Source organism: Dermacentor andersoni, chromosome 2 (genome assembly GCF_023375885.2).
Source record: "Dermacentor andersoni chromosome 2, qqDerAnde1_hic_scaffold, whole genome shotgun sequence".
NCBI classification, from domain to species: Eukaryota; Metazoa; Arthropoda; class Arachnida; order Ixodida; family Ixodidae; genus Dermacentor; species Dermacentor andersoni.
This window is the reverse complement of record NC_092815.1, coordinates 109,690,036-109,711,631: the sequence shown is the minus strand read 5'-3', so window position 1 is coordinate 109,711,631 and position 21,596 is coordinate 109,690,036. Positions and strand designations below refer to the sequence as shown.

The 21,596-nt window shown below is 42.7% G+C and overlaps 1 protein-coding gene across 1 annotated transcript; it reads right to left on the bottom strand.

The window, feature by feature from the left end:
* Window positions 1-1,199: 1,199 nt before the first annotated feature.
* LOC126541396 (pentatricopeptide repeat-containing protein 2, mitochondrial-like) lies at window positions 1,200-21,534 on the bottom strand. Its single transcript, XM_050188161.3, has 10 exons — window positions 21,425-21,534; window positions 21,061-21,153; window positions 20,576-20,714; window positions 19,212-19,329; window positions 17,751-17,930; window positions 16,956-17,069; window positions 12,305-12,379; window positions 9,920-10,036; window positions 4,402-4,585; window positions 1,200-2,207 (listed from the first exon to the last, which is right to left on the bottom strand). The coding sequence occupies exons 1-10, from the start codon at window positions 21,510-21,512 to the stop codon at window positions 2,095-2,097; spliced, it is 1,221 nt and encodes a 406-aa protein (XP_050044118.1). The 5' UTR covers window positions 21,513-21,534; the 3' UTR covers window positions 1,200-2,094.
* Between the last annotated feature and the right edge of the window lie 62 nt (window positions 21,535-21,596).

Sequence of the window (21,596 nt, the reverse complement as noted above, 5' to 3'; positions counted from 1 at the left end):
CCAATTGAATAGGGAGAAAGTGCCAGCTCAAGTGGTGGTAAAATTCGATGTCTGTTGCCAAGCTATTCCTTAGAGTTGTGTACCATCGTATTGACAAATGTGCTTTGACTTGTCACTCCTCGACTGAAGTGTTTGTTTTGAACGTGAAAATGGTCAGGCGGGAAGGGCAGTGATTACCCTATTACAGAAGTAGTAGTAGCCGCTGCATTTCAGTAGTAACTTTACTGCTTCATGAGAGTTTCACATTATAGTTGTTGGATCCATCACTTGCATGGCACACAGAATTTACTAAACAATTGCTGAAGGCAATGAAATTTGTGCAGTGGGCTGAAAGTCTGCATATTAGAATGTAGTGTAGAACTGAAGATACGTTTAAATGCATTGTGGTAACAGGAACAAGCAAAAATAGCGGGCCGACATGACGAGCAAAACGAGAACAAGGTGAAAGCTGGAACCAATGTATCGACAAGTGGACTCATTTTCTTCAAGACTCTGGTTGTACCATGTTCCCTGGATTTTTACTGACGGAAGATGAAGGAACAACGTGTTCCCTAAGGCTGACATAGTTTCTTAGTGAATGGGCTTGTAGAGCCTATAGGCCCGTTCAGTGAAAGATTTATGCTAGGCCCTGAAAGATGTTTGTTTGTGCTGTGCCCAAAGTGAATCTATGTTGAAACTTGGCACACACCTGGTTGGGTCTTGTACGTTCAGACTTAGGTCTTGAAATGTACATACTCTATAACTGGTAAGTTGCTGGCAGGCAGAGATAAAGAAAATAAATTTTTTTAATTATTTCAACATAAAAGAAAATACATCTCGGTCAATTCTAGGAAATTTCCTACCCCAGAACTCTCTGCTGCTACCTCACCTTACCAAACAGCTCAGCCGGAACATTTTATGCGAATGTAGTGCCCTCTCTCTGTAGGCTTCCGAGTCCAAGCAGGCCAGTACTACCTAGCAGATTAATACCTCCGAGATCACTGGTGCAGCGATGTAACAGTCTGCGTTTGTGATAAGAGGTTTGAAGTGCGGAGGAATTGCGCAATCCATTCGGTTACAATTTTCTCTACAACCATGTCGCCTTTCAATATAAGGTAAACTTTGTGAGGTGTTAAGAAGGGTTACCTAACAAACCAGATCGATTAGCTTGCTTTTGATGTCCTGTTATACTGGCAGAGCTGAAAGAATGAACATCTAAAGAGCAAGCTGGACAGTTGCTTTATTTTCACTTTTACAGAAGAATGCAAACAGGTTTCCTTGAATGAAAACTCTGCAAAGCTTCGAGAATCTATGCCGAAGTGTAGAGGATGGCTACGTACAACAAGGACGGCATGGTCGTGTCACAGCATGGCTTCTGTGGTCTTGACAGCAGAAGTACATATACAAAAGCTTTGCAATTATTAAACCACTTAATTTTGTCCATTATTTCTTTCACTCCTTTGTAGTTCAGACATTGAACAACTTGAAGGCAGCTTAGTTGCAAAGGAGAAAAATATTGCAGTGTAATTAATATTAACCACTTCCTGAATTAGAAAATTGGCTCATTACACACCTACTATACGGAGTCGCATAAAAGGGCTCTGTGATTGCTATATACAATTTTATAAGCCAAAAAATTTCAAAAGTAGCACTAAATAAATGGTCACAATTTAAAACCTTTGCCTGTTTATGAACTGTCTCCAAAGTTTGCAACCCTGACACAGTGCTAGAAGTATGCATGCCTGCACAATGCCTGGGTAACATTATTATGGCATGCATTGCCCCAGCTATGCAGGTGTAATTCGTGACCATGAACACTCACTGATGGTTCACGTTATCAATGTTTAAATCATGTCCGTCCCTGCCGTCAGATTAGTGCATGAACTGTGTGTGTGTGTGTATATATATATATACATATAGCTCACAGCATGTATTCAAGAAAGAATGACACTTATGCATTCCTAACTTCAGAATAGTAATAATTCTGAATTGATGAAAAATTATCCCCTTACTCTGAACCTACTGGCATACAGAATAAAATGGGAAAGAAGTCTTTTGTGGGGACAGAGTGGTAAAGAAGCTTAACATTTCTAGCACAGAGCAGAGGATTTGTGACTAATCATCCACATCGCCCAGTCCTTGTCGATGCCGAACCGGATAGCGGGCACCTGAAGCTCCCTTCATTGGCGCACGGTAACCAGACGTGTACGTTCCTCCTATCCCGGAACCTGCGATCCAAGAGGAAAAGGTCAATGCATTGGCTAATTATACACCACAAAAAACAAGAATTGGGTACCCACAGCAGTTCTGTGAAAGACAAGCATTGACTAAACAATTTCCTTGTAGCCTTATGCACGCGTTGGAACTGAGAGGTGCACGTTGATGGATGGGTGGGTTCGCTTTCCAGCGGTGGCAAGTTGTTTTTTCACCCACTTTCATTTCCCTTTACCTTATCATTTGTACACCCCAATTAAAACAACAAATAGTTTCCTCTATGCTTTTTTTAGCTTTCCTATCTGTTGGCTTCATAGGGTTTTGACTGAAGAAAATAGTGGGCCCGACAGTTCCCCTTCTCCTTCATTCATCAGTGTCTGCTAAATCCTTTTATGACACTTTGAGGTCCTTTAGTAAAGATGCAAAAACGGCTGGTAAATTTTTGTAACCTTTAGTAAGCACATACCAAGGTCAGCATGGGCTGTCAAGCAGTACTTACCACAACTCTGCATTCTCCTATGATTGCCCCCAATGTACTCCATCCAAACAAATTTTATTAAACTTGCAGCGCCTATTGTGCCGAACGCAGCATGTGCACTAAATGTTGGCCTTTCGCTCATTGGGTATAAGCTTTTATGTTGGAGCCATTGTGACGATCAAAGAGAACTCATCAAGAGTGGGCCTCATTTTATACTCAAGCATGGCATCATGCATCACACCGCACATGCCCTCATGATGTCACGCTTGCTCCACCTCCCCAACCTGGCTTTTGATTCCAACCTGCACTTCTCTGCTACTAGGAAACCTAATGCATCAAGTTGGTCTACTTAAACCTCTTACAAATGTTCTACTACTGCTCTCGCAACAGGGACTACACTGTGCAATGTTTGTTTTAACCCACTAGCTCTTGCCCTTTTCTCAATTTGACTATTTACAAAATTCGGAAGCATCCTGGAGAGCGAGTGGCCAATCTGCCATTTATTGATCCTTAGTAACTCTTGAGTTTTGTATTTTACAACTCCTCTCAGCCGATGCACGTATGTTTCTCAAACTTGACCGATTTTCATCTCTACATGTTTTTTGGTTCTCTTCTTGTAACTGAATCTGCCTTTGGAATGATTGGAGTGTTTATGTGCTACATTATAGTGGTGAGTACTGCAAAAACGTCTTCTGTTGTCAGCAGATTGCGAAGCAGATGATGTGCAGATAGCCAGCAGTATCACCGACATAGAGGCAAGCTTGCATTGTGAGCACAATGCCAACGATGTGCTAGTTGCACTAGTGCTTCGGGACAAATCATGACTGCTCAGAATGGTCACGCTAAGATAACCAGCTGAAGAGTGGTTTATTTCTAAACGCTGTGCCAAATTGAATGCTGTGTGAACAGCACATTTTTTCATCTTGACTGCTAACTTAATTCACTACAAGACTGCCACAATGGCTGTGCTAAGCATACCCTACTTCCGAACGGGATTGACAACGACTCAAAGTTTATGTGGCCAGCTGGCGACACTTTCTGCCACACAACAGGATAACCAGACATCATGTACCAGTGACCAGGATTTGTTAACCACTACTCTGAACAGTTGGAAAATGTTTCCATTAACAGCTCAATATTCTGATGATGACACCACAAGCTTAAAACGGGTTTTACTGGTATGACCAGATGAATTTGGTGCAACATGTGGACAGGCTTCTTGAAGCAAGCCCAAATCAGGAGCACATCATGTGAAAACAGCACAACAGAAGCAGAATATGTCATTCAAAAAGGCAGATTACATATATGGCTTGTTAGAATTTAAAGTATGCCTTGTTCATTATATTTTAATACATGCTCTAATAGCTGGATGAGTTCAATAGAAAATGTTGAGGAAAAGTGGTAAAACATTGGTTGCTGCCATTGATTACAAGGCAACCTATTGGCAATGATGGCACTCACTACTGGTTTGCTCTTCTTAAACGTTTAAATGAATTCTCCACTACAGGCCACCTGGAAATTTCAATGTCGGAATTAACTCACAAATGCCAAGGTCTGCATCAAACTGCCACCTTTAAAACATGAGATGCTCAGGTAGCAAAACGCTTAAGAAACTGGGACAACTTGCCAAAGGATTTCATAGGCAACTTTGCAGCATAAAGATCCCTAATCCACTTATGAGCAGAACTGGTCAAACTGATGCATGAACAATGTGCACTCTCACAGCTGACCTGCAGTGCGGTCCACGTCCCGGTCTTTGGGTGGTAGTCGTGTGAGCAATGGCTGGCAGAGGAGCTCATCGAGGGACTGTGGACAAAGGTGGTTGTTTTCACGCAGTGCCCGCTTCATCTGTTCAAAGATGTGCGTCTTCTCCTTGTCACCTAGCCGAGCCAGGCACTCGTCGACTTTGTCCACCTGAAATGGGATTCACTGCCCTGATATGCCTACAGGTAATACCGAAGAGAAAATGTACCATTGGCATCAAATGTCCTCAAGGTTCAGGTCCTAGAACAAAGCTGAATTCCTTTGCAGTTGGTTCATACAGCTAGCGAAACAACACGACTACAGTAACGTGTCATGAATTCGACCCTCGTTCATTTGGAAGATTTAATAATTTGAACTCGTCTTTTAGTCCCGGTGTGCATAGGCATTATATAATGGCATCAAACTCTTGTTGATTTGGACACATTTGGGTGCACACTGGTTAATTCGGGCAAACCCTCGAAGTGTGGTATATGTGCAACAAAAAAGCAAAGTGGCACTATCATTCAACTTCAACAAAGTGGTAGAGTCTGCATCGTCATATTCACCAGTGGAAACCGTATGGAAATGACAGGAACTTTCATGCATTCTGGAAGCGTGATAGACTGGACAAGGAGCATACAGAAACGGGACGAGCAGTCATCCTGTTTGCATGTGTTCCTTATCCAGTCTATTGTGCTTCCAGAATGCATGACAGTTTGAATCGCCAACTAGCCTGTATTTCTGCGTTAGTGACAAGAACAAATGTTTCGTGCCTATTTGTGCCTTTATATACTTTATTTATATACTTATATACTGCAGCGCATGACTCTTGCATGCATGATTTGGCAGCATGCCTAAGAGTTGCACAGTCGCCATACATAACCGCGCTAATAGCAACAACGGTTTTGCCTGCAGTGGTTACGGTAAACAGTAGGTTCGTTTTGACTAAGTGCACGCAGTGGCTGTGTGCCCTCATATCTGTGCGGTCGCTATCTACGATCATGTCACTGGTGACTGCAGTTTCATCCACAATTGTTCGTTATGACTCCGTGCATGCTGATTGCGTGCCTATAGAACTGCGAGGTTGCCATCTATGATTGCATCGATACTGACCGCGGCTTCATGCACCCAGGTTGTGGTGAGCAGTAGTCTCATTTTGACTTAGTGAAATGCACGCTATGCAAAATACAGCATAAGCTGTAGAGGATGAAGAGTGATGCTAACATGGCCTGTATGCTGTCATCAAACCCACCAGCTATGTCGCAATGCTGCTGCCAACCAGCTTAAAGCTGAAAAAATAACTGGGATGTGCATGCGGTAGTTAAAAAACTACGTCTCAGATCAAGATGCGGGTCTTGCGCTGTGGCAGCACTGCAAAGGAAGTCGATAATTCAACATTTGGTTCAGACATCTTTTTTGGCCACGTGAAATTTGAATTAACGAGATTTTACTGCATATATCCAATATTTCTGGTAAGCATATATTTCTATGAGACAATATCAGCAGTCGAATTTTAGATTTAAAGTACAATCTCGGCAAACAGAAATTGCTTAAACAGAACAACATCCTTGTGGCTGGTTGGTTTTGCATTAAGGCCATGCAAAAAAAGTTTGTTAAACGACACCACAGTTTTTTTTATTTCTGGGCAAATTAAACTAAAATATTAATGAAAATGAGGATGAGCAGCTAATCTTAATGGCACTGCGACAAGGATCCCTGTTTGCACCTTTTCTTTTCGGGTTTTCTCGCCAGTTTCCTATATTTGTTATTGCCACGGAAACTTTTGCTGGCTTTTGTTTGTGCCAAGGTTAGCCACCTTATCTTGTTTAAACAGCTCAAAACAAGACAAAGAACGCCAAAAAAGGTGGAGTGCCACCGTTTTTTGCCATATCCTTTGTCTTGTTTTGCACTATTTAAACAAGATGGAACACCAATTAACCTAGTCTCATACCCTAGCCACCCTACGGTGGTTAGGGTGGCTCTACCGTGGTTGTGGTTTGCTGTGGTTTCTTGGTGTTAAAATGTCAGTTAGCAGTGAATTTGCTTAGCATTACTGATGGCAGTACAGAAAATCTCAAATAAGTGCACTCATGCTGGAGACGAAGGTCGAGTTATTGACGACTTCAAGAGTGGTTGCATCATTAAAACAGCAATTTTTTTTAAAGAAACAATTTCTTTTTTTTTCTAATTATGTTTTGTGCTGCTAGCTCTAGTAAGCGGCGGCGAGCAAGTAGGAACTTCGTAAAAAGAAGCTTTGTAATCAGATCTGCTATACCTGTTATCTGTTATTCTTTTCAAAACAGCTTCTTGCGTGCCCTTAAGCTCAATCTCTCAGTAAATGAAATTCCTATTAAATGCGACTGGTTTACCTGGTCGCTTAAGGTTCCATTTGATAAGTTCACTGTAGTTTATTACATCCGATAATTAATTACAGTAGACTTCTGTTCACTCGACCCGGACGCGACTGAGGAAACTGGTAGAATTATCCGCGGAGACGAATTAAACGAGACAGAAAAAACAAATTGCCGAAAAACGCTGTTGATTCACTTGTCAGCATTCGTCATTAAAGTTAGCTTCGCCACAATACAGAGGTTTTATGTGGTGAAGCATGCCAAGCAGAAAGAAGAAGTGCTACAGTTACAAGATATAGCACCTGTTCCTTAAATTTACAGACGCCTGATAAGTTCACTGAAGAACTGTGAATTGGGCTCGTTGATAATGATTAATAATTTCTTGTCATCCCGTATGTCCCCTTCGTTGTTTGAACTCTAGTGATTATGAAGTTTACTGGAAGGCTTTCAGAGTAGATATACCCCCCTCTTTTATTGGCTCAAACGTCCCCTCGACTTTCAGAGTTCACCTAACCGCCTTTTATTTCTCTGAGCTTTCCCCAGACACAGATGGATTCTCCTCGCTTCTCGGCGAATGGCGCGAGCGTATAATTAAGGAACGCATAGTCTTGTATACCTGGCACGCATGGCGGGCGAAACGTGAGCTCAGATCGCTACAGAAACATTAGAAATAGCTTTGAATGGCTGCCGGTATGTATATTTAGCGTCTAGGCAATTGTACTGTGACTGAAGACGGTGCATTCACGTGTGTATAAGGAACGCGTACTATGTCTCGTCACAGTGGCCCTTTCCTATTCTTGATAATCTTCACCGAGTGACACGGTTGTATTGCGGCGAAACTGACCAGTCAAGTTCGAATTATTTTGGCGGAGGCCAATCCGGAGATTGGGGAAAAAAAATCAATAAAGCGGAAGTTTGACCCCGTATAAATGTATGGGTGCCGGTCAGGATCGAATTAACCAGAAAATCAAATTAACCGGAGTCAAATTAACGATAATCTACTGTATATTTGTGTTCGTTATATCGAGGTTAACAGGCTGCAATCCTGAATTTTAGCTGCATGCTATAGAAATGTACCAATTTTATGCCGATCTGATGCCCCACAATTTTTTCAGGCTGTCTGTAAGGTTTTGGCACAGTTATAGGAAAAAAGAGCTAACACATCTCGTCAAGAAAATTGTACCTGTTCATAGCACAATATTTCTTGGAACAGAAGTCAAGCGTGCTTTTGTTGTCCCTCATGCGATGCATTATTGCTGGCGGGTAAAAAGAAAGAAAATTGCAGAGGCGCCAGCGGCAAAGCATTTTTGTCGAGCCATGTCCACCCGAGAGAGCTGCCAGATGCTTTAAATCTTTCTCGCAATTGTCAATACTGCGTTGAAGTTCTGAACAAGACTTACTAAAGCTTTCCAGGCCTACTTGCTTACAGTAGAATCTCGTTGATGCATTCCCATTACATACGTTTTCCCAGTGCAGCGTTCGCAATGGAGAACACAAAAAATTACCAGGTAGAGTTACGCTCTTTTACTGGCTCATACGTTCTCGGAAAACACCATTTTCGGCACCAACGTTCAGTATGTCGCCAAACTGTGATCGTATGATACATTTTCCGGCTGCTAGATCCCATGTAAACAAGAAAACGCGCGATGCGCACTCGATCGAAAACCATATGTAGCTGCCCACCATGGCAGCTTCACCACAATACTTGCTGGCCTATATCACGTGAAGACGCCGGTGCACACTCAGTTTCTCATTTCAGTACCAGCAAATCCTCTCCAGGTTCGTCGCATGAGGCATTCACAGCTATCGCCACCAATCCTATTGTGATAAGCATCTTCACCTAACTGTTCTACAGCGCGTAGGGCCGTAGAAGGCATAGCTCACACCTCTAATAGGCGATAACCGAAACGCGCCGCTATGCCCTACTACAGACTACGATCATGTATGCTTTCCGGCCGCTAGATCCTCTACGAACAAGAAAAGGTGAGAGGCGCGCGCAGTCGAGAACAGTATATAGCCGCCCGCCTCACGTGAAAATGACGGCGCGCACAGTTTCTTATTCTGGTACCAGCAAATCTCAGCCTGGGTCGTCGCACGCTGCCTTCACAGCTATTGCTGCCAAGCCTATTGAGATAAGCATCTTCCCCAATCTGCGTGGTGTGTAGTGCCACTCGTAGCCTACTGCGCGCTTTTGGTAGGCGATAATCCAAACGCGCTGCCATTCCCTGCTTCAGGCGGCGTGATGTGGGCATCACGTTTCCCTTAGGCGGTATCCCGCATCGCCCACCAGTTCGATTTTGTTTCGGTTTCCCGTCGCCCTGTTAAAACACCATGCAATAGAAAAACAAAACACGCCTCGGGCTGCCGGAATGCCACCAGCTCGGTGCGTCTCACGCCACAACGATCTGCGCGACACTTTGCATTACGTAGATGTCAACAATAGTTGAGTATGTCGATTGTTTTTAGTTACTTCGGATCGTACGTGTTCCCGGTTAGTACGTCTTTTCTCTTGTTTTTTTTCCAATACGTATGGACGAGGTTCTACTGTACTTGAGGTTAAGAAATGTCTAAAAACACTGGTTATGGCATTGAAAGAGGCAGTCATCGTTGCTATAGTCGCCTCACTCTGCACCGCTATTGTTAAAGCCTAGGGTAACCAACGATGCCTTCAAACCATTTACTTTCTGGGTAGCTGGTGCCACGTAATAGCGCTACATTCACACCAAAATGATAAAACGACTGCCACTGGTCTGTGGCACTCAGTAGGCAAAGGAGAATCCCTAGGCGAGTGAGATTGATATTTGGAATGGGGAAAGTTAAAATAATTCCTATCAGTGATAATGACTAATTTAAAAATCTTACGTTAATGAAAATATTACATTTCTGCTTGTGTGCCAAACCAATCAGCTCAGTTTTTAGTCCATGTGACTAACACAAATGTCTTGGCCTTACACAGCCTTGTGGATGCACTATTGGATCATCTTAAAGAAATGCTGAAATCCTTGCACTTGCATCACCTGAAACTCTGCCGTGGCATAGTATGCACTGTACTTTCAAGCAAATGAGCTAAAACTAAGTTACAGGTGCTAAACAAATGATGGACACACAAGTAGAATAGACATGTGATACACGTAGCAACTTCAGAGCAACCCACCGTTTCCTGACAAACTTGCTGCTCCATGCGTGACTGCATGGGTACATCTTGGTGGATGATAGACCTCAGAGTCAAGAAGACATCGTCCACTCTGTCCAGGTCTGCTAGAGCTATCATCTGCAAGCACAGAAGGAAACATCACAAGACACTCAGGTCATAGGTCAGCTATGTGCCTAGCCCACAGGGCAAAAGGCTAGTAACAATTCTGAGAAAAGCAGGAAAACAGAAATTAGCAACACGGACTGGTCAGTCTGGGCCAGTAGGCCTTGCTCTGTAACTCTGCAAAAGGGAGTGCAAAGCTGGAAGAGGATTGAATGTTTGACTGACTTGGCTTAACAGCTCACATTAGCACTTGGACAATGAGAGAAGCCATAGCAATCAGCTCCGTAATTAAAGGGACAATGAAGAGAAATACTAAATTAGTTTAGAGTTATAAAATATTCTTCCGAAAATTTATTAGCATTAATTTCATGGTAACACATTGGTTTTGATCATCAACCTACAGCTTGGTGCACAACTGTGTTTGCATTCCACCACCATAGGAATGAGGTCACTATAAACTGGGAAATGAAATCATGTCTCTTGTGCGCAGCAGCTGGACACCATAGCCACTGTGCCAGTTTAGAGAAAAGAAGACAAGTGATGAGGACGTAAACAATAATGCACATCACTGTCTCAGGTGCATATTTTGGGCCAATGGCATTTCATGATACTAACAATATTTCTAGAATAGCGCGCACTCGTAGGGTGTGGTCAAATTTTGTAAAATGTGCCTGAAGCTTTTAAAAGGAATTTATACATGGGTAATGTGTACTGTATGGCACACCTACTTGAGTTGCTCAATATCAGCCTGGGTATGAACACATACTGTTATATCGATCCGGTTCCATGACCTTTCTTATTTTTATTTTAAGGAGTATGTTGCACAGCTCTTTATTATCGCTGGACTGATGATATAGCTGTGTTGCTGATTGTCAGGAACAATGACTTAAGTTGATTTGCATTGCTTTTACTTAAGAGTAATGTAACAATGAGTTAAAGGGGCCCTGAACCCCTTTTTATCGAAGAGGAGAAATGCATTTGAAGTTAAAATAGACTATTTCAGAAATACTTTGTGGCAAAAGTACTTCAATGCATTCAGCAGACAGAGTTACTGGCAATCAAACACCCTCTTCGCTGTGCTCCTGTTCCTTCTCCAATACCTTGCACTGTGAAGGCTAAGGCGGAGCGGACCATGTCCACAACTTCTAAACATCACTGTGGCGCGCAGTTCAAATTTGCTTTTGGAGGTTAATGTAGATGCCTACTACCAATTTTGGCACCTATGATGCGACAAATGCGCTTGTCCTCAGTTAGCCACAGTGCACTTAGCCAGTGGACATGTGATGGCACACCTCGGCGGCCCTGGTATCCACGCTATGTAGAAGACCGCAGCCACATGAAACTGCAGTGCATATGCGTAACATTTGCTTTGTGCATGACAGGGCTTGAGTGCGTGCTCGCATGTATATGCTATAGTCTGACCATGCTCTGTGGTGCAGACTGGCTTTTTCCTTCACCAGCTCGACCGACAGATAGTAGCCACATCCAACTTGCGCATTTTTGAAGTCCTGTCAATTAGTCTGACAGCCAAGGCGTCTAACTAGGAGTGGCCAGGAGTGAGCCTTAAGGAATGAATGTAACCTTAAGTTTCGCGTGGTTCAAGGCTAGTTGAGTGTTAAAAACTAGTTGAAATTAACGAGGCCCGCCAGTTATGACACCAACAACCAGGGTAGCAAAAGTTTAATTCCTACGCGGGCAGCTGTGGCCAAGAGTACGTGAGCAGATGAGAGTCGGCTTTTTCCGGAAATATGTATTTATTATCGAAATTCGGAAGCACATTTTCACTTACTTGAGCCTGTTTATTGAACTCCGTGAATAAATATACACAGCTACAGTAGGAAGAAGCGTACTGATCCAAACATCCTTCTTGATTGATGTTACCTATTGACTAACAGCAGCCGCGTATGGGAATCAGCTTTATTACGAAATAAGGTGTCCAGAGGAGAACGAGGAGCAGACTTCTGTTGAAAAGAGAGCGTTTGAAAGAAAGGTGACTTCATGCTCCGCTTGCGAGCTCTGCATGCTGTGTACGACGGCAAAACTTGGCCGAGATGCTCACAGCAGCATATGCTATCCGCAGACTGTTTCTTCACCAAGCCTAAGGGGTGGTTTAGGGCCCCTTTGAGTAACTGTCTTGTCAAAGCAGTCCCTCTTCAATATTTGACTACTATATTAATGGTATAATACATGAGGTGTGCATGACACTGTCTAGCAATAAATATGTTTCAATTAGGTAACACCAAACATTCAGAGAAACAGACCCACATGCAAGGAAAGACTTACTCGGATGTTACGGACTGTGATGTAGGAGAGTTGCGCTGCCAGAGCGAGCAGCTCCATGGCAACCTTTGGTTCATTCTGCATACAGAGAAAACAGGCCACATACTTTACTGCATACACGACCAAGCTAAACAAGAATGCAACTCATAGTTCCAGACACAGTGTACAGCAAAAGCACAAAAGCCACTGTTTTTGTCACTGGTGCATCCCAGGTCACATGCATAAGCATTCTTTGGGCAGCCCACGCCTGAGTCAATGCAGTTGGGCCTGAATATCACAAACACGGGTATAATGGATTACTGGATACTATATGAAGTAAATCTAAAATGTGCCGGTGAACTTAAATATTCACAAAATCCCACAGACATGGCAAGAAAGGAAAATGGCATGCACTGAAACAATTCTACCCCGAGTGCACATCTTTTGTGGGATATATACACACTTTATTAACAATGGTTTTTCGCGCAACACACAAGCAGTAGCAAACTTGGAACAGCAGACATTGAAGCGCAACACATTGTTTTCAGATCGGTGATATCTTTCAGCGAATTTGCTGTCGTTGATTTTGCCTGCTTCGGGAATTTGTCTGAATAAGCTTGTTCCAAGCAATGCCCTACCACTGCCTTCCCAATGAAAGCTTTGGAAACTAACGAGTAAAACTTTTTACAAGTAAAAGTACAACGAAATTTATCCTTTGCAAAACTGGACGCAATGCTTATAAAATTGTAGAACGTGCCCAATTTCGCAAACATTATGCAAAATTTGGGAGAGTTGGCAGGTATGTAATTTACTCCACATCCATTTCTGGTGTGGCTTTACTCTAAACAAAGGCCCTATAGGCTCCTTGTTCTGCTGTTACAGTTATTGGCACTATGTACAGCACACTCATTTCCAGTGGAACATAATTTTACATAATTTCAATCATGTTGGCACCCATTAAAACCCATCACTCGAAGTTATATATATTGGGACACCCTCAAACTATTCAATTCCCTTGCCATGTCCACAACAACCAATGCTGATTGTCGAATTTTTGCTGGTCACATAATTGACATTAATTAACCACGAAAGCAAGCCTGCATACATAGCTGAGGAACGCATTGAGTAAGCAAGCCACTGTGTGCAGCACAGGCTTCGCCTTCTCTTTTGATATCGCACTTACCTCAGTGGCTCCATTTTTTGTTTGCAAGAATAAGAAATTTTAGCCTAAACACTTACCTAAACTCTTAAGTATTTGCTAGGGCAGCGTTTGAGAACAGTGGCATTCACGATGACATCTTGCAGCAATGCGTTTAAACCAAAATGGGCTGACTATTCTTACATTGCACGACAGGTTCCAGGCACAAGAAAGCACAGTCGTATATCTACCATATAGAAATTTTCAAATATATCTTTTTGCTATGCTTTAAGCAAATGAATATTTTATTGCTATAAAGAAATTGAAAATGCAAGGTCCGAGTCTATATTGGTTATAGGAATGCAAATATTTGCTCTGCAGCTTGTGTACATTTTAGTGGCAAAAATGTAAATGTCACATACTTGACAAGAGCAAGTTTAAATAGCACATTGTGCATGAGCACGGTTGTTTTGGCCAATGGCTTTGCTTGGCTGGCCTACAGTTGGCAAGCCAATAGGCCAATTCCATATGATCAAGTTACCATATTAACAACAAAGCACATTTGTGCTTTACCTTTGTTCATGTGTCCAATGTTGGCATGCTGAGAGGCGATCAAAGTTGACTCAATTACTGTATACACTTGAGTAAGGGCCGTACATGTGTAAGTGCCTGCCACCCTCATTTGACAACATAAACTTAATGGGAAAAGAAAATCCTATTTGCTCTTGGGTTCAAAGCACATGATGTGTAGTGTCTTTGGGCATTGTAGTGTAAATCCGAGTGATATCTAATGCCATGGATGGCATGGCAGATGAGTATACAGTGGAACCTCAATGATATATATCTCATGAGGTCACAAAAAATATTCGTATTAGCCGAAATTCGTATCATAGAAACACAATTAAAGCTAGCTAAATTAAAGAGTCAGAGGTGAACTCACTCAGGCACACGTAGGTAAAAAGCATTTATTTCTTGAAGAAAAAGTCTCTAATGTCCTTCTGCTTTTTTTTCTTTGTCAGGTCACTTAGCAGACTTCGTTCAAATCCATAAAAACGCGTGCACGTGTCGTCGCTGATTCCATCCGCGGCCATAGCGCGCCTCAGAACCTTGAGTGCGTGCAGCATTTCAGCCGCCAGTGGTGGTCCTTCGCCGTCGCCCATGTTTATGTCATTGCCATCACAGCTAGAATCAGCAGCCTCGTGTGTGGCCTCTTCGACAATATCTTCTACAGTGCGCGCACCACAGGTGGCGAGATTGTCATCTGCGGTGCAAAAGTCATCAGCTGTGCACTCGAAATTAAGCCGTTCCCAATCCTCAATTGTATCTTCCAGCTCTGGGGGCACCTCTTCTGGACTCCCGAAGAAGCCGAATTTGCCGAAGCAGTTCGCTACGATAGTCGGAGTTACCCGATCCCATGCCACAGCTATAAAATGGATGGCGTCCAAGAGGCTTATTCACAGGTCGCCTTCGTCCTTTCGATCAATTTTAGCAAGTAGGCGGCGCACAAGAAGGCTCTTGAAATGGTGCTTTGCGTTCTTTATAATCCCAGCGTCAAGGGGTTGCAGGTGCATCATCGTGTTCGCGGGTAAAAAGACAAGTTTGACGTCTTGAAGCGTTACTTGCCTCGAGTGGGCGGCGCACTGGTCAAGAAACAGAACAATCTTCCGATTCTTGCAAGCTATCCTCCTGTCAAGGAGAGACAGAAACTCTTCGAAGAGCGCTGCTGTCATCCACGCCTTTTTGTTTGCGCGATAGACGTATGGAAAATGACTCCTGCGCTTGAAGCACTGGGGCTTTTGAAACTTGCGAACTACCGCGAGCTTAAGTTTCTCCGATCCGTCGGCATTACAGCATAAGAGAACCGTAATGCACTTTGCTTTTTTTGCTTCCTCTGCATGCTTTGCCTTTTAAACAGAGGCTCTTCTCGGGTTGCAGGTTAAAAAACAGACCTGCCTCATCAGCATTAAAAACATCACAAGGCTCATCCTCTGCGATGAGAGATGGCAGCTTTGCAACCGGTCGCTGACAACTGCCTCGTCAACTTTTTTCGCTTCACCGCAAACGCTTTTATAAACGAGACCGTGCCTAGTCTCAAAACGCTGCAGCCACCTACCTGAGGCCTGAACTCAATCGAAGTGCAGAGCAAGTGCAGACTCGTCGGCTTTCTCCTGCAATACTTTACCGTCAATATTTACACCAGCTGCGGTTACTTCTTTAAACCAAGTCAGGAGAGTCTCCTCAAGCTTCACGTGCTGAGCGGTCTTTGCTTGCTTCGCGTTGACGTTGAACGAAAGCACGTTTTTCATGATAGAGTCTCGCTGTGCAACAATTGTGCTCAGTGTTGATGTTGTGAGGCCTAGCTCCTTAGCCAACTCCATCTGCTTCCTCTTGGGATCCTCATCGACCTTTCGAAGAATGTCTAATTTCTCTTTAAAGGAGAGCACTTTCCGCTTGCAAGACATAGCTTGCTGCGACTAGGCAAAATGGCGCAAACACAAAGAACGCGGCCTGAAGCACAGCAGCCACTCCGTCCGATGGCACGTGGAAAAGCACAAAAGCAACAAAAGCACCACCGCTTCAAACTCTTCGCACCAAGTCGCGGCCTCCGCGCTGTCTGGCGCCGCGTCCGCGCCTCCGCACCAAAAGAGAAAGGGAGAAATCGCGTGACTGCGCGCTGTTCTCTTTCACGGCCGTCGGTGGGGTGGCGTTTATTCGTATCAACCGACGCGGGTCGAAAATCTATTCGTAACAACCGTTCTCTAGCATGTTGCAAAGTAATGGGGCTCGGCCGGGACCACAGAAAAATTCGTATCATCCAGGAATTCGTATTAGCCGTGATCATATCATCGAGATTCCACTCTATCTAAGAGTGTAATACAAGAAAAAAAAAAAAAGAAACCCGAGCCTGAGCAGCAGCGAGTGGCTAGAACTCGATGGGCACAAGGTGGGTGGCGTGTCTGCCCAAAGAAACAAATGCATTAGGAAAACAATAACGTTCCTTATTTAGCTGCAAAGGATTCAGGGAGGCTATACAAGTAAAGAAATATTGGAACGGAATGACCCACACCCATGTAAGGGCCACACCCCACCAAGATTGTGAAAAAAAAAAAAGTGAGACCTTCACAAGAGTATACACGGCAATTATTTTTCACCAGTATCAAAGTGTGTGCTCGTAACTTAACACAGGATATAGCAAAAGTATCTTCAAGTCGGATGTGATTTCACTGCATTAGTAACAGGTTTGCATCTCCATGGAAAGTGTTCTGCCAACATACAAGAGCACACACTTGCACAAGGCAATGAAAGACGCAGACATTTTGGTTGAAAAGATGGTCATACGATGTTGATGCTATCACTTCTGTTCTGTTTCCCTTCTGGTACGCATTCTGGGAAAATGGTAAGACTAGCTATGCATGCTCAGGCTAAAGCTTTCTGCGACCTTTGCAAGAGAAATCCATAGCGATGTCACAAAGCACTATTAACACAAACCTCAGTGAGAATTTAAGTTAAAGAAGAAGAAGAAGAAGGCCGACTTACATGGTTAACAGCCAGCATAGCAGCAAAGGACAGGGCTTTACGTAACACCAGAGCTCCCACAGACCGAGCATCTTGAATCAGCTTGACCGCATACTCGTACGACTCACGAGTGTTCTGTTGGAAAGAGGCAGGAGAGGTATGTGTATGCAAAAGGGTGTCACACGGTACATGCGTATTTCTTTTTCTTGTTTCACATTTTAATATCACATCAGGTTCCTTGGCACAACCATAGAGGCGGTGCTGCACTTTTTCAGCTAACAGGAATTGGGTGTCAATTGGTCGTCTATGGAAATGCTGGGCAAGACAAAACCAGTTTGACACAAGAAAAAAGAAAAATTTTTGGTATGGTTAGTGCTCAAAGGGACATTAAATAAAAACACTAAATTAATTTAGACTGACACAGGATTTCCTTGTCATATGTTGGTTATTAGACGAGAAAACGAAGGTAAATGTTCTGTTTGAATTTCAGGCCATAACCCATATGTAAATTTGTCAGTGTAATGTCACAAATGTTTTCTTCTTGTATTTGGGTCATTGGGGCTGAGTAAATGGTCTTAAAGCTTGCTAAGTTTGCTCTCTGGCTTCTCTAAAACACAATGTTGTCCACCTTTATCGATAAAATTTTTTGTCTGGCTTACCAAATGTCTTCTCATGGTAAGGGTGGCTTTTTAGATATTGGAGAAGATTAATTTACCAATACAGCTAAAATCACTTTTTCCCTTTAGTGCCACTTCAGATCTTTGTTCCAGCAAAGTTCAACCATATTTCATCGAAGGAGAAACTGCTGGCACTCACCAATTTGTAGCAGGCACCCAGGGCAAGGACGACACATTCACGTGGGTACTTGGTTCCGTAGAGATGCTTCTGTTGCATGCTGTTGAAAATGTTCAAAACATCCTGATAACGCTGCTCCTTAAACAAGAGGTCCATGGCAATCTGATACGATGAAAACTGGTCAAAGAAGCCATCCAGCTCCTGTGGAAATAGAGAGACATCAGACAGGCACAATAGCAACATCCTTCCCTATCAAACAAAACTAAAATCTGCCCTCTTTCTTCAGAAGCTCCGAAATAGTACAGGGCATAACTAAATAAGATAGTTGGGCTATTTGGTGCTGCTGCTTCTGCTGCAACATAGTTTCTAGCGTGAAAAAATTCTTAACAATAAAAGTAAGGGGACAAGACAGAGTGCTAGTGCTTAATTTAAAAATTTTAATAAATTACATGCACCACATGCGCAAACGAATGCACAGACAAATGCAAAGACATGCCAACAATGGACAAACACCACTGAAGACAAGCCATTACAAATCATTCACTCGAAAGTTCCTATTCAGATATGAAACTTCTTTCCCTGTGAGTGCCAAAGATGGTGTGCTTACACATCTACCGGCAGATTTTGACATGAAAAAAGCGTAAGGAATTTTCCTATCAAGTCTTCTAAGCATACGTGCGTTATCAAAACATGGGGAGTATAAGCATTTGTGGCAGTGGCCGGCTGCTACCTCAGGCTCCCTCAGATAGACTCACCAGTAGCGCTCTGTCTGTCCCTTTACTTTTTCCGTTAAAAATTTTTTTCCCACTAGAAACTATGTTGCTGAAAAAGTAGTATAGGTTCTGGGCACCAGATACTTTTAAGCTAGAAAAAAACATTGCTGTCAGGGATAAAGAAACTCGGCGCTAGCTGATGATAGCAAGAAACTAAGTTATGTAGTAAACAGTGAACATGCTCAAAATTAGCTTGAGGCAACACCTACATACTCCCCCCCCCCCCCCCCCTCCACCGGTTAGATTTACAGCAAAGAACTTCCTGAAGAATTGGTGACAGCGAATGATTGTGACGAAACAAATGGCTAGATAAAATTGCGTGTATTAATATTTTCTCATTATTGTAACTTAACCCAAAAGAGCACCTAATCTCTATATAATAGTTACTACTTTAAAAACTTAGGTGACTGTTCTTTCGAAACTCTCCTATAAGCACAAATAATCAAATGTAAAAGGAATCTAATCAAGGCTTTTCTCGTTAATTCAGTCCAGATTTAACCAACTGTATTTAATGCCATTCAATTTGTTTACAGTGCTACCTATACAAGCTGATCATCATCATCATCATCAGCCCATTTATGTTTACTACAGGACAAAGGCCTCTCCTAGTGACCTCCAATCGCCACTGTCCTGTACCTTATACAAGAAATGTAAAATTAATGAGTTGACTTAACTTGAAAGTCCACTGAATGATTAAGGGTGCACTGACCTGGTCTTGAAACAGTTGTAAAACTATATCTGGCTTCTTTAAATGGTAAAACAATCTTAGGGCCACAGGTCCAAAGACGAATGTTCCAAAGCGCAGTTCTTTGTTCTGCTGGTTGAACCTGAGGGGTGAAATTGAAGCATTTGAGTGCTGGTGCAATAGCCAGTCAGATGCAGTGAACTGCACATGGATACAAAGCTGTCCTAAGACACAGAAATACTTATGTGGAACACTGATAGTGCATAATTACACCTCTATTCCACATATCTTTCTTGCCTGTCAATTCTGCTGTTTGGCACATTGAGAGACGATGGGCCAGCTTTAACAAACAAATGCCTACTATCCATTAGACTTCACTTGTTCATTGCTTTCTCAGCAAGAAAAATTACTTATTTTGAATTATTCAATCTTATGCCAGAATAGCAATGTCTTTAGCATCCTCTGGGCAAGACAATATGCGAGACCTCTTCTCAGGCTACAGCACATTCTTGCTTTGCCAATGAGCTAATGTTTCAATAATTATGTCGGCACCTCCTTCTTTGCACATGTCAAAAATGCAAATATTCATATTTCTGACTGGCCATCCATTCTAATTACATGTTGAGTATGAGTGCTTGGAGCTGCTTAGTGAGCAGGAACTGAAGAGTAACTAACGTTACAATCACTTCAAACATGACAATAAGATCCTTTAATTTATCATTGCCGATTTGTCTATATCACCTTCAAGGTCAAATGACATTACAAAGGGGAGTGGTAGCACAAAACATTTAAAAGCTCAAAAAGAACAGTGATGTCACATAGACATGCAACTTAGTTGACAGAACTTTTCTGTCTCAAGCATATGAAAAAGAAATTAGGAAAAACACCGCTTACAATCGAATGCTTCTATTGCAAAATAGTCTGTGCAATGAACAGATCAATATTCTTATCACGCTTTATTGGGGCCAGCCAGGTGAGTGTTGCTACAATGACCTTTGACAAAATATTGCCATGGTCTGGTTTATATTTTCCGCTATGCAGATATTGCCCAGTGGTTTCTGCTGAAGCAGGAACACTAATGGCAGTTTGATGGAAAATCAATGAACTACTCTATTAGTCTACATTGTTATGAAGTTACCTCTAAAATATGGCACTGAGAAATTGGCTGACGGTAGTGCCTTAGGCTGAAGCACTGGACTTGACTACTGCAGCATGCAACATGACACCAAGGAAAAATTTTAACAAAGTAAAATGTTCTGCTGAAACATTCTTGTCGCCTAAGATGAACACAGACAGTAAGATGCTCGAATCTCGCCACAGGCACGTTTGCAAGCCGACGTTCTACCCACACTTCACCGGTGGCAAGCGAAGGAGTGATTTCATCCTACCTCTTCATCATCTTGATCACCAATTCAATGTCTGAGTCCTTGTCTTCACATAAGTAGGTAACATGCTTGAGGTCTTCCGTAAATACCATTCCTGGGCTCTCGCTATTGAAGTACTGACTTATTCGCTGAAAAAACTTGTCTGAAATAAGAACGCCAATGTGAGTAACATTGCCATCTTCACGGCGTATATTCAGTCACAAATTAAAGTTGGCCACCAATGTGTCCATGGAGAACACGCTGCATGGTTTAAGCAAGGTTTAAATATCTAGCTGCAGAACGGTATCCTTGCATTCCAGCTAACTGTCTTTTCTCTTCGGTTATTGAACGTTAAAATGCCTATAGGCAAGGAAGAAAGAGAGCAGACCATGTAGTTAAAGTAACTGAGATATAGTTCTCGCAGTTAAATATCTTTGCAGTTTCAGTAGGACGAAACCAGGGCTCCTGAGAAGTCTCGTGCCCAAGAAACACGTAGACTTCTATTTTACCTTTAGCATCGCCAAATTGGTGTTTCGTTTTCTCCCTCGTTTCCAAGTACTTGTCCAAACCAAGCACAGCCGCACCGTACAAATGTCGCAAGTCTGCGAAGAAAAATGAACAGCCGTCGTTAGAGCATTTCCAGCAAACACATTCAACGCTTAGTAATTGGGGCATTGAAATAAATCGATCTGAAAGCACAAGTATTGGTTTATCACATCCTGAGCAAGTGCCGGCAGACGAAATTGGAAGTTCTGAACAACGCCTATGAGAGAGAGGGGGTAAAAAAAACACACACACACACACACACACACAAGACGTGCAACCGCTACCTCTTGCGAGATAAACTATGCGTAAGGCTATACAGATTCTTACTTTGAGCTTTGAAAGATAGAATGCATGACTTTGAAATTGAACTTAATATCGCGCGAGCAGACACATGTCCCGCAAGAGCAGCCGCCATTTTAAACTGCTAAGCCGTCGACATTTAACTTAAGTGCTCACTAATCTCGTAAACAAATGCTTTTTTAAATAAATATAATAAATA

Bases quoted from the DNA above. Each gene is read 5' to 3' on its own strand.
- LOC126541396 (XM_050188161.3), bottom strand. From the start codon at position 21,512: ATGGCGGCTGCTCTTGCGGGACATGTGTCTGCTCGCGCGATATTAAGT. The intron at 17,070-17,750 runs GTGAGTGCCAGC...TCTTTCCAACAG, and splicing joins TGGGTGCCTGCTACAAATTG to AACACTCGTGAGTCGTACGA. The intron at 4,586-9,919 runs GTGGGTTGCTCT...ATCCCATTTCAG, and splicing joins AGCAAGTTTGTCAGGAAACG to GTGGACAAAGTCGACGAGTG.